The sequence below is a fragment of the Perna viridis genome, chromosome 9 (genome assembly GCF_037379345.1).
Source record: "Perna viridis isolate PV_CMFRI_1.1 ecotype Kerala chromosome 9, ASM3737934v1, whole genome shotgun sequence".
NCBI classification, from domain to species: domain Eukaryota; kingdom Metazoa; phylum Mollusca; class Bivalvia; order Mytilida; family Mytilidae; genus Perna; species Perna viridis.
Window position 1 is genome coordinate 5,645,588 of NC_142453.1, and position 13,848 is coordinate 5,659,435.

General features: G+C 39.2%; 1 protein-coding gene across 1 annotated transcript; it reads left to right on the plus strand.

The window, feature by feature from the left end:
* Positions 1-4,125: 4,125 nt before the first annotated feature.
* Positions 4,126-7,167, plus strand: LOC148606445 (uncharacterized). The gene is made up of 2 exons (XM_088545034.1): positions 4,126-4,632; positions 6,759-7,167. The coding sequence occupies exons 1-2, from the start codon at positions 4,331-4,333 to the stop codon at positions 7,141-7,143; spliced, it is 687 nt and encodes a 228-aa protein (XP_088401160.1). The 5' UTR covers positions 4,126-4,330; the 3' UTR covers positions 7,144-7,167.
* Positions 7,168-13,848: the final 6,681 nt, after the last annotated feature.

Consider the following 13,848-nt stretch of genomic DNA (forward strand, 5'->3'; position numbering starts at 1 on the left):
GCCACTGGAAAAAAGAATAGGCCTGCAGCAGCGCTAAGCTTGTCGTAAAAGGCGATTAAATAGTTCTCAGGAACCTAGCCACGGGCTAGGTGCTCTGCCCACAGAGCAACTGGGATGTGTGCCCCATGTCGTGGAATGGGGTACCCCTGGCGTGTTACATGCTGGGATTGTCAGGCTATAATACGGAAAACCTGACCGCAAACCATAGTGGTGCATCGTGTTGGGAAAGATGTCACGTTCCTCGCAGGTTAAAGAACCCTGCTGTGGTATTCGATGGGAGTAGGAACCTTTGCGCTCCGCCACAGGAGGCTAAATTGCCCGACCTTACCCATCCCCCTTTTTCTAGTGGCAATCAAAATTTGTCGACCCTATTATCCTTGTGTCCCATCAATTCCAGTTGCTTTCCTTACATTTATTTTGCTAATACGTTTACTAACAAAGGCTTCATCAACTGATTTAAAACTGAACTGATTGTTTTGTAAGAAATCTACATCATAATTTTCTCTGATGGCTTGTATACTTGGGTGATGGTTGTTTATTTCTATATTTGGAGCACCTATGTTCTTTGCGACATTTACAAAAAAGGTGTTGAATGTTTCTGCTATGTCATATTGGTTTGTAATTATTGTGTTGTTCTCCTGTGAAATTGTGTCTTTTTCATTTGTACTTCCTTTGTTGGTCAGGAAAGGTTTTACAGTTGGCAAAAAGTCCTTTGCTTTTGGACCTCCACAGCATCTCTCTGCAAAATAAGTGTTTATTGATTGTTTTTAAGCTTTGTAACATAGTTTCTTTGTTTTCTATATGCTTCCCAAGTTTTTGATGTATTGTATGTCTGAAATTTGTTAAAAAGCATACGTTTTTTGTAAGTTGCAGATTTAAGGTTGTGATTCATGTAAGGTATTTGTTTGGGTAGTATTTTCCTTTCTTTAAAAGGTGCATGTTTGTTAGCTACCTCTATAAGTTTATCATTGAAACCTACATACTCAGTATTGATGTTGCCATTTGTATTTACAGCCCAGTTTACATCTTGTAGTTCTGATAAAAAATTATTTTGATCAAAATTCTTAAAACTACTACATTTCTTATATTTAGGCGATATTTTACAATCCCAGCATGTAACACGCCAGGGGTACCCCATTCCACGACCTGGGGCACACATCCCAGTTGCTCTGTGGGCAGAGCACATAGCCCGTAGCTAGATTCCTTAGAACTATTTAATCGCCTTTTACGACAAGCTGCCCCGTGCAGGTCCGGGTGTCAAAAGAATAGGCCTGCAGCAGCGCTAAGCTTGTCGTATAAGGCGACTAAATAGTGCTCAGAAACCTAGCCGGGGGCTAGGCGCTATGCCCACAGAGCAACTGGGATGTGTGTCCCAGGTGGTGGAATGGGTTACCCCTGGCGTGTTACATGCTGGGCTTATCAGGCTATAATACGGAAAACCTGATCGCAAACCATAGTGGTGCACCGTGTTGGGAAAGATGCCACGTTCCTCGCACGTTAAAGAACCCTGCTGTGGTATTCGATAGGAGTAGAAACCTTTGCGCTCCGCCACAGGAGGCTAAATTGCCCTACCTTACCCATCCCCCCTTTTTCCAGTGCCAATCAAAATTTGTCGACCCTATTATCCTTGTGACCCATCCTTTTTTTTTTCATTTTATGTTCATTTTGTCATCCATTTCATGTTCATTGTCTGAATATAGCTGAAATATTGCTGCTCGGACGTTAAACCCCAACAAACAAACAAACTTTACGACAAGCTTAGCGCTGCTGCAGGCCTATTCGTTTGACACCCGGACCTGCACGGGGCTGAATGTGTTTGAAGTAGGTATTTTTTTTTCAATATAACAAATGCACAAAAGCCTTGTTTGTAGAAATGCTAAATTTATTTCTCCAAATAACAAGGTCGAAATTCTGCAACAGCGAATGTACTTATTTTAAGATAGTCAACAACAGGATTATATGAAAAGTAAGAAATATCTAATCTCTCTTGACTGACTTTTTCAAGAATAAAATGAAACACCGAGACCAGTTGAATAAATTTATAACGTCAGTGTCTCGGTAGATTCTTCGTTTTGAAAAGGTAATTGACAATCATGAATTATACATAGAGAACCCTGTCATATGTAAAACATTAGCTATCAGACTAATGTACTAATGTACAAAGAGAGATAAATCTAACTCGTGATCATTTACAATTGAGCTTCATGCTGAAAAAAAAATATTAAAATGATTTAATTTTTCAGTCTTTCCGATCTAACTAATAATATATAAATTTCAATTTATTGGTGTCCTAACTCGCTTCTATACTATTTATTCACCTCATCGTGGTCAATCTTATGTCTAGAAAATATTAAAGTTCAAAACATTTTGGGAGGATAGGATTGTTTTAAAAGATGTTTAGAAACAAAACAGTAGAAAATTATTGAGACAAGTATTTGTGAAGATGAACTTACCATTATTTGCATGTCTTTGCTTTAGTTAAAATATTTGAAGTGAAAGGGGATATACCGGATTTCTGGTTAATCGACAAAAAGTACATTTTATTTAAAGAAAAGGAAGTTTAAGGTCAAGTTGAAACGAAAACACCCCGTGCAGGTCCGGGTGTTAAAAGATTAGGCCTGCAGCAGCGCTAAGCTTGTCGTATAAGGAGACTAAATAGTGCTCAGAAACCTAGCCGAGGGCTAGGCGCTTTGCCCACAGAGCAACTGGGATGTGTGCCCCAGGTCGTGGAATGGGGTACCCTTGGCGTGTTACATGCTGGGGTTGTCAGGCTATAATACGGAAAACCGAACCGCAAACCATAGTGGTGCACCGTGTTGGGAAAGATGCCACGTTCCTCGCACGTTAAAGAACACTGCTGGGGTATTCGACAGGAGTAGGAACCTTTGCGCTCCGCCACACGGGGCTAAATTGCCCGACCTTACCCATCCCCTCTTTTTCCAGTGGCAATCAAAATTTGCCGACCCTATTATCCTTGTGACCCATCCTTTTTTTTTCATTTCATGTTCATTTACTCATCCATTTCATGTTCATTGTCTGAATATGGCTGAAATATTGCTGCTCGGACGTTAAACCCTATCAAACAAACAAATAAACGTTCCTCGCACGTTAAAGAACCCTGCTGTGGTATTCGATAGGAGTAAGAACCTTTGCGCTCCGCCACAGGAGGCTAAATTGCCCGACCTTACCCATCCCCCCTTTTCCCAGAGGCAATCAAAATTTGTCGACCCTATTATCCTTGTGACCCATCCTTTCTTTTTTTCATTTAATGTTCATTTTATCATCCATTTCATGTTCATTGTCTGAATATAGCTGAAATATTGCTGCTCGGACGTTAAACCCCAACAAACAAACATAAAACGAAAACCATAAAAAGATATGAAACGAAGAGTAATTAAACATCACACATACACACACACGATCATGCAGCATGAACACTGTTGTAAACATCGGTTAATTTAAGGTAATGCTCTTGAAGCCTTAGTAAGTATTGTATCTTGCAAAACAGCCGCCATTTTACCGTCGATGATAATTATTGCATCGCAAATAGTTAACATGAACAAAATCCTAGACCGAATAATTATTGACAGGCATACAAGGTAATGTTCTTGGTTTTATTAAACAAAATTCCTAGAAAGTATACCAAATAAATACAAAATCAGTTTGTTTGTTTTTTTGTTGGGGTTTAACGTCCGAGCAGTAACATTTCAGCTATATTCAGACGATGAACATGAAATTGATGATGAAATGAAAAAGGAAGGGGACACAAGGACAATGGGGTCGACAAATTCTGATTGCCACTGGAAATAGGGAGAGTTGGGTAGGGTCGGGCAATTAGCCTCCTATGGTTCCTACTCCAGGAGAATACCACAGTAGGGTTCTTTAACGTGCGAGGAACGTGGCATCTTTCCCAACACGGTGCACCACTATGGTTTGCGGTCAGGTTTTCCGTATTATAGCCTGACAACCCCAGCATGTAACACATCAGGGGTACCCCATTCCACCACCTGGAGCACACAACTCAGTTGCTCTGTGGGCAGACCGCCCTAGCCCCCGGCTAGGGTTCTGAGCACTATTTAGTCGCCTCTTACGACAAGCTTAGCGCTGCTGCAGGCCTATTCTTTTAGCACCCGGACCTGCACGGGGCTACAAAATCAGGGTAAGTATAGCAAATACATCCAAACTCAGGAAAAGTATACCAAATAAATCCAAAAGCAATGTAAGTATACCAAATAAATTCAAAACCTTTTATAACTTCAGACTAATATCTTTTGTATTGGTATATATTTAAACATCTTCAAGAATAAATACTTGTAATTACAGATAATGTATGATGGTGGTTATTAAGACAACCGATTTCGAAAGCGGAATCGATGAAATTCTTGCGTCGTTTTCAAAACAAGAAGGTCCATTACAAACAGGTTTGACACCAGGAAAGAAAGACAAAATCAAGGAATCATTAAGGGCTTTACGTACAGATATTTATAAGAAAGTTGCACTGACTGATTCAAAGAAAGTATCTATTGTTTTATATATAATTGATTCGAGGTATAAAATAGATATAAATGGCGGTGGACAAACAGTTATTATAAACATGAATGGAGATGGAACATACACTATGAACGTGAAAGAGTAAGTTCAAATACAAGTAATTGCATTCCTTACCATTGTTTGTTTATTCTGATTTGACACAATCAAATACAATTTTAGTACTTTAATTTATATGAAAAAAAATCTATACACAAAATTAAAAAGAAAATGTTCGTAATACAAACCAATGTACCGTGGGTGAACTGAATGAAAGACTAAATTGAATGTTTACATTACAGAGTATGTTAAATATGCATTATCAGGTGCCTCAAAGAAGAATGACCTTCACTTGATCTTGAAGCGGTTTGTTTGTTTGTTGGGGTTTAATGCCCTAGCAACAATATTTCAGCTATATTCAGGCAATGAACATGAAGTGGATGATAAAATGTTTGTTGGGATTTAACGTCCGAGCAGCAATATCTCAGCTATATTCAGACGATGAACATGAAATTGACGATAAAATGAACATGAAATGATGATGAAATGAAAAAGGGATGGGACACAAGGACAATGGGGTCGACAAATCTTGACTGCCACTGGAAAAAGGGAGTATGGGTAAGGTCGGGCAATTTAGTCTGTGGCGGAGATCAAAGGTTCCTACTCCTATCGAATACCACAGCACGGTTCTTTAACGTGTGCGGAACGTTGCATCTTTCCCAACACGGTGCACCACTATGGTTTGCAGTCAGGTTTTCCGTATTATAGCCTCACAACCCCAACATGTAACACACCAGGGGTACCCCATTCCACCACCTGGGCACACAACCCAGTTGCTCTGTGGGCGGAGCGCCCTAGCCCACCGGCTAGGGTTCTGAACACTATTTAGTCGCCTCTTACGACAAGCATAACGCTTCTGCAGGCCAATTCTTTTGACACCCGGACCTACATTGGGCTCTTGACGTGGTAAACTTCCCATTTGACTCCCATGAAAACAGATTTGTACAAAGTGTCATAGTTTTAATTAATCTCATTTTTGTATAATAAACAAAGCAAAAGTAAGCTCAACCAATACGTCATTGTGTCTCGAAAATTATCATAATGTTAAACTAAGCTCAACCAATACGTCATTGTGTCTCGAAAATTATCATAATGTTAAACTAAGCTCAACCAAAACGTCGTCGTTTTGTCTAGAAAATTATTTGAATGTTTATTTTTGTTTGTTTGTTGGGGTTTAACGTCCGAGCAGCAATATTTCAGCTATATTCAGACAATAAACATGAAATGGATGATAAAATGAACATGACATGATAAAAAAAGGATGGGTCACATGGATAATAGGGTCGACAAATTTTGATTGCCACTAGAAAAAGGGGGGATGGGTAAGGTCGGGCAATCTAGCCTCCTGTGGCGGAGCGCAAAGGTTCCTACTCCTATCGACTACCACAGCAGGGTTCTTTAACGTGCGAGGAACGTGGCATTTTTCCCAACACGGTGCACCACTATGGTTTGCGGTCAGGTTTTCCGTATTATAGCCTGACAACCCCAGCATGTAACATGCCAGGGGTACCCCATTCCACCACCTGGGGCACACATCCCAGTTGCTCTGTGGCCAGAGCGCCTAGCCCCCGGCTAGGTTTCTGAGCACTATTTAGTCGCCTTTTACGACATGCTTAGCGCTGCTGCAGGCCTATTCTTTTGACACCCGGACCTGCACGGGGTATTTTTGAATGTTTAGTTACTAAATTACGTAGTAGTACATTAAATATAAATGTTGAAATTGGACGTGTTTTTTTTTAAATATTAATAGAGATAGTCGTTTGTGTTTATGTTGTAATATGAGAGCCATAGAAGATGAATATCACTTTGTACTTATTTGTTCTGTCTGCTTTTAGACTTCTGCATTTACAGTTATTTCAATATTTTATTGTTCATGGCCTAATATACATACGCTTTACAGACTAATTCAAGCTTCAAACAAATCTCTTAAACTTCAAAAACTACCTTAAAACTGCTTGGAAACCTAGAACTCATTTAATGGAATAATTGTAATTATTGAATACCTAGATTTGACCATATTGTTCCCTGTGAATTTAAGATTATTTTGTTGCAATAACATGTAAATTCTTTATACAAATTAAGGTAATTCATTTATCTATTGCCCAAATAAGCTGAAAATATCATACATGTATATTGCTCTCCTATTTAAAGTCGTTTTCGTTTTTTTGTAGACACGGTACTATAGACAGAGAACTTAGACATATAAGCCGTCCTGATCAGGGAATCCACAAGATTCTATCTGATGATGATATTGTACTTTCTTCAGTCGAGAAGATGAACCTCGAGACTTTGAAGACAAAAGTTTTAAGTTTATCAGACAATGGAAATATGACATTGTCTATCTATGTTCAAAACAACTGTTTCGTCATAGTGACTGGCAAAGGAACACACTATGTAGTTGCAACAAATTTAGGTAAAAAAGAATTTGACTTTCAGAAAGCTGTCTCTAAATTAGACATAATTTTTGAAAACGGCAACAAAGTCATCGACTTCCTCATTAAACTATTGGACTTCTTTAAAAAACAAATAATAGATTCAATAAAAAGTCTCCTGTAACGTTTGCATGTATAAACAAAAATATTTGACGAAATATCAATGTAAAATTAGCCAGACAAGAGTTATCATGGGAACCGCAGTTGTTTCTTGATAGGAGTAATCGAGAATACCAATATTCTAGTGGAAATCATAAGAATGTAATACAGGGACAAAGACCAGACATGGAAAAATTACATACACAAAAAACATAAAATAACCAAAATAATACATACAAAGTGACAAAAGTAAATGGCCCCGTGCAGGTCCGGGTGTTAAAAGAATAGACTTGCAGCAGCGCTAAGCTTGTCGTATAAGGCGACTAAATAGTGCTCAGAAACCTAGCCAGGGGCTAGGCGCTCTGCCCACAGAGCAACTGGGATGTGTGCCCCAGGTGGTGGAATGGGGTACCCCTGGCGTGTTACATGCTGGGGTTGTCAGGCTATAATACGGAAAACCTGACCGCAAACCATAGTGGTGCACCGTGTTGGGAAAGATGCCACGTTCCTCGCACGTTAAAGAACCCTGCTGTGGTATTCGATAGGAGTAGGAACCTTTGCGCTCCGCCACAGGAGGCTAAATTTCCCGACCTTACCCACTTCCCCTTGTTCCAGTGGCAATCAAAATTTGTCGACCCTATTATCCTTTTGACCCATCCTTTTTTTTTCATTTCATGTTCATTTTATCATCCATTTCATGTTCATTGTCTGAATATAGCTGAAATATTGCTGCTCGGACGTTAAACCCCAACAAACAAACAAACAAACAAAAGTAAATGATCAACTCGGACTCCACTAAAACTAGTACATGTACTAGGTGCACCGGTAGGGTAAACATCCTCTGCTTTTCTTGAAACACACGCCGAGTTGCTCATAAAAAGTCAATTTAAGTCCAGCAACTCGGCGGGTGTTTCTAGAAAAGCAGAGGACGCTTACCGTATTACTCGTATATTACTCACGTCTTGACCAACGCGATTAAGTGCTATTTCAAGTGATACACGCAATGTACCCGTCCTAAAATTCTTTTTAAAAATTACTTCTTAGGTGGTTTGAACCGGAAATTACACGCTAAATATCCTACTTTTAAAAATTACATATGATTCGAACTTGTTCATCAGTGGTTGTTATTATAAATTTGAAGGTTTTGGAAAAGTGAATTATCAATCTACACCACTGTCTCAAACTTCACGTCTTTACAGATTAAACATCTGTTCTCTCATTGTTATGCATTGTCACTGGTGTTTCTAGAAAAGCATACGACGCTTACCTTACCGATTCACATGGTCAATGCTCCAAGTTTTTAGCTGAATCCAGGTAGCTCATTTGTTTTTGTATCTATGTGCGTGTTGTTTTTTTCCTTCTTATTCATTGGTATATATGTGTCTATTTTCTTATCCCATATCTTATCCCTGGATTATGTTCTTTTTAGTTACTGTTCGAGTCATGGTTCCTTTACGGTCTCTTGTTGATATACAGAAAAGAGAGTTACAATCAGCATTCATTTAGTATGTGGGCTGAGATAACTTCCGCGCACCGTAACCACTCATTAACTCCATTATGATTTTTATCATATCAATTTACCTTAATACCTCCCATGTAAGAATAAATTTGTCGCAAAAATATAAACTGAAGCATTTTTATTTTTGGCTTCTTTTTATACATCGGTTAAGCAAAAATCCAAATTTTTTGTAATACCATTCTTCAACCTTTTTAACTCACCTGGCCAAAGGCCATGTGAGCTTTTGCCATCACTTGGCGTCCGTCGTCCGTCCGTAAACTTTTACATTTCAATCTTCTTCTCTGAAACCACAGGGCCAAATAAAACCAAACTTGACACAAATGTTCACTGGTATGAGGGGATGAAAGTTTGTGATTTTGGTGCCGATCGGAAATTCAAGATGGCCGCCACCGAGGATCTTAGTTTAACATTGGACCCTATGGGAGAAACATGTAAAAATCTTCTTCTCGGAAACCACTTGACCAAATTAAACAAAACTTGACACTATTAAATGTTCACTGATATGAGGGGATGAAAGTTTGTGATTTTGGTGGCGATCAGAAATTCAAGATGGCCGCCACCGAGGATCTTAGTTTAACATTGGACCCTATGGGAAAAACATGTAAAAATCTTCTTCTCGGAAACCGCTTGACCAAATTAAACAAAACTTGACACAGATGTTCACTTTTATGAAGGGATGTAAGTTTGTGATTTTGGTGCCAATCGGAAATTCAAAATGGCCGCCACCGAGGAAATTACTTTAACATTGGACCCTATGAGAAAAACATGTAAAAATCTTTTTCTCGGAAACCGCTTGACCAAATGAAACAAAACTGGAAACAAATGATCGTTGGCATGAGGAGATGAAAGCTTGTGATTCTTTTGCCATTTCAAAATGGCTGCCACTGTGGATCTTAACTTAACCAAAGTTTCCGCTCGAGAAAATATACATCTAGAGGTCGCCACATGATCTTCAACAAGAGGGAAATTTCCTCCATGTAGCAAGCTCTAAATTGCCCCAATAAAAACAAAGTGGATAAATCAGTGAACACAATACTGAGGGGGGGCTGGAGGGGGTCTGATCCCGGAATCCCGACTTTATTTTAACTAAATCCCGAAATCCCGAACAACAAAGGAACTTAAAAACTGCTAAAATCCCGATTCCCGGTGGATTTATTTCCCGAAATCCCGGGCTTAATTCTCAGAAATCCCGAAATCCTGAGCTTAAAAACCTCTGATCCCAGCATCCCGAAAAAGGTCCGGCCCTTCCTCAATACTATATCAGTTTATCATTTATGGTAAGAAACTAAAATGTTTTAAAAAAAGACAACTACATGCCAGTGACTATATTTCTTGCCTTGGGACAGGCGCAAACAATATGCAGCGGGGTTAAACTAGTCTTGTTGGATCCAAACCCTCCCCCTCTATACGGTCAAAGGCTAAAATAAATACAAAGTTAGACACACAGTAAAAATCAACCTGAAATACATCCAATTCATTAGAAAAGTACCTCAACAATTATTAACAATAACATAGAAGACAAACAAATGAGGTATAAACAATGAATGCTCGCAGTTACTGAAAGCAAGCTCAGGACACAAATAAGGATGATAAATCTTCAAGCCTCCCAACACAAAAAATATCAGTTACAAAACTTCCAAAGGATTTAGAACTGCAACATCATAGACTATGTTGGTCTAGCAAGAAGTTGTGCAATGACTAAAATGCTAAAATATGAATGATTATGTTATAATGTAATGATCTAATAAGAGTATCAATATTTTTTCCTACAAAGACAAGATTTAATGATCTGACAACAATGTCGAATTTATATCCTTTATGAATCAGTCTATTTAAATAAATCTTAAGATTTGATGGACATTGTTTGCATTTATGTGCCTTGTAAACTATATTTCCATACAAAACTGGATGTGAAATGCCTAGTTTAATAAGATTAATTTTTTAGCAAAGTAATCATGTTGGAGGCTAAGAAACGCTGTGTTTTGCAGAAATTTCATGGATTCCGCAAAACAATGGCAATTTCTGCATTTTTAAAGGCCTGGTTCCGGATTTTAGTATGTTGGGGTTGCAAACTATGCATTATGTCCCCTTTCCAACCTGTCCCATGCAATAATTCCTGTTTACCAATGCTTTAAATTGCAAGAAAATCTTCATCTAAGGAAAATTCCTTGTAAATTTACGCAAAATTATATGAAATATTTAGCAAGTAATTAAACCAGGTGAGCGATACAGGCTCACGTGAGCCTCTGGTTTTTTATCTGTTGAAAGAAGTAAATTGAAAGAAGTAAATTGTCATTTATAGGCCCCGTGCAGGTCCGGGTGATGAAAGAATAGGCCTGCAGCAGCGCTAAGCTTGTCGTATAAGGCGACTAAATAGTGCTCAGAATCCTAGCCGGGGGCTAGGCGCTCTGCCCACAGAGCAACTGGGATGTGTGCCCCAAGTGGTGGAATGGGGTACCCCTGGTGTGTTACATGCTGGGGTTGTCAGGCTATAATACGGAAAACCTGACCGCAAACCATAGTGGTGCACCGTGTTGGGAAAGATGCCACGTTCCTCGCACGTTAAAAAACCCTGCTGTGGTATTTGATAGGAGTAGGAACCTTTGCGCTCCGCCACAGGAGGATAAATTGCCCGACGTTACCCATCCCCCCTTTTTCCAGTGGCAATCAAAATGTGTCGACCCTATTATCCTTGTGACCCATTCTTTTTTTTTTCATTTCATGTTCATTTTATCATCCATTTCATGTTCATTGTCTGAATATAGCTGAAATATTGCTGCTCGGACGTTAAACCCCAACAAACAAACAAACAGACATTTATAGGCATCAATAGGCAGCCATAGATTTCAGCATTTTAATGGTAACAAGGAAATTATCGGTTATTTAGTTATATGTAAAATATGTATCCCTAGTTCACCGAAAAATGGCTTAAATTAGCATACATTTCAATGTCAAAACTCCTAAAGTATTGATACTGCTGTGAAAAAGCTTATTTGGTATTTTCTGTTATTAAAGTACTATCAAATACATACTTCAGTGGTCCGTAACCGTAAGTGTTACCGTACCATTTTGATAAAATTGAAGATGTTTTGTTTGTTGGGGTTTAACGTCCGAGCAGCAAAATTTCAGCTGTATTGAGACGATGAGCATGAAACTGATGATAAAATGAACATGAAATGATGAAATGAAAAAGGAATGGGACACAAGGACAATGGTGTCGAAAAATTTTGATTGCCACTGGAAAAAAGGAGAGGTGGGTAGGGTCGGGCAATTTAGCCTCCTGTGGCGGAGCCCTATGGTTCCTACTCCGGAAGAATACCACAGTAGGGTTCTTTAACGTGTGCGGAACGTGGTATCTTTCCAAACACGGTGCACAACTATGGTTTGCGGTCAGGTTTTCCGTATTATAGCCTGACAACCCCAGCATATAACACGCCAGGGTTACCCCATTCCACCACCTGGAGCACACATCCCAGTTTCTCTGTGGGCGGAGCGCTCTAGCCCCCGGCTAGGGTTCTGAGCACTATTTAGTCGCCTTTTACGACAAGCTTAGCGCTGCTGCAGGCATATTCTTTTAACACCCGGACGTGCACGGGGCGATAAAATTGAAGAGCCGAGACATTATGCTACATGTTAAACAATTATATAGTATACATATAGTTGTTTGTTTTTGATTTCCTAGGGTGACTTAGACGCTTTAACGCTTGTCCGGGTGTCAAATACTGCGGCGGCCTATTGTTTTGAAATCCTGTCTTGCAAGGGGCCATAGACGCTATAACATTAAAGTGAAAACATATTGACTTTTTTACCCAGTAAATACAGTATAACAGTACCTGAAAACCATCATAAAGTTAAATGAGTGGGAGGGGTGGACAGTGGAGCCTTCCAACCCATGAGCTAATTCAAGTCTTGGAGAAAAAAAACCCCATATGTCGAAATGAATTAAAAAACGTTAAAAATAAATGTCTCCGTACACACTCATTGCATTAATTATAAAATAATGAAAAGGTTTTGTGCGTTGTTTTGCAAAAAAAAACGTCGTTTATTCATTGCGTTTGCTGCTATTTTTGTAGTGTATTTATTCTCCGTTCTCACTAGAGTATTTTAAATATATTTATTTTGTATGTCAAGGAATTCATATCCAAAGTTCATCGCTTTTGATATTTGATATTGTTTGTTTGTTGGGGTTTAACGTCCGAGCAGCAATATTTCAGCTATATTCAGACGATGAACATGAAATGGATGATCAAATGAACATGAAATGAAAAAAAGGATGGGACACAAGGATAATAGGGTCGACAAATTTCGATTGCCACTGGAAAAAGGGTGGGTGGGTAAGGTCGGGCAATTTAGCCTCCTGTGGCGGAGAGCTAAGGTTCCTACTCCTATCGAATACCACAGCAGGGTTCTTTAACGTGCGAGGAATGTGGCATCTTTCCCAACACGGTGCACCACTATGGTTTGCGGTCAGGTTTTCCGTATTATAGCCTGACAACCCCAGCATGTAACACGCCAGGGGTACCCCATTCCACCACCTGGGGCACACATCCCAGTTTCTCTGTGGGCGGAGCGCTCTAGCCCCCGGTTAGGGTTCTGAGCACTATTTAGTCGCCTTTTACGACAAGCTTAGCACTGCTGCAGGCATATTCTTTTAACACCCGGACGTGCACGGGGCGATAAAATTGAAGAGCCGAGACATTATGCTACATATTAAACTATTATATAGTATACATACAGTTGTTTATTTTTGATTTCCTAGGGTGACTTAGACGCTTTAACGCGTGTCCGGGTGTCAAATATTGCGGCGGCCTATTGTTTTGAAATCCTGTCTCGCAAGGGGCCATAGACGCTATAACATTAGAGTGATATAATATTGACTTTTTTACCCAGTAAATACAGTATAACAGTACCTGAAAACCATCATAAAGTTAAATGAATGGGAGGGGTGGACAGTGGAGCCTTCCAACCCATGAGCTAATTCAAGTCTTGGAAAAAAAACCATATGTCGAAATGAATTAAAAAGCGTTAAAAATAAATGTCTCCGTACACACTCATTGCATTAATTATAAAATAATGAAAAGGTTTTGTGCGTTGTTTTGCACAAAAAAAAACGTCGTTTATTCATTGCGTTTGCTGCTATTTTTGTAGTGTATTTCTTCTCCGTTCTCACTAGAGTATTTTAATTATGTTTATTTTGTATGTCAAGGAATT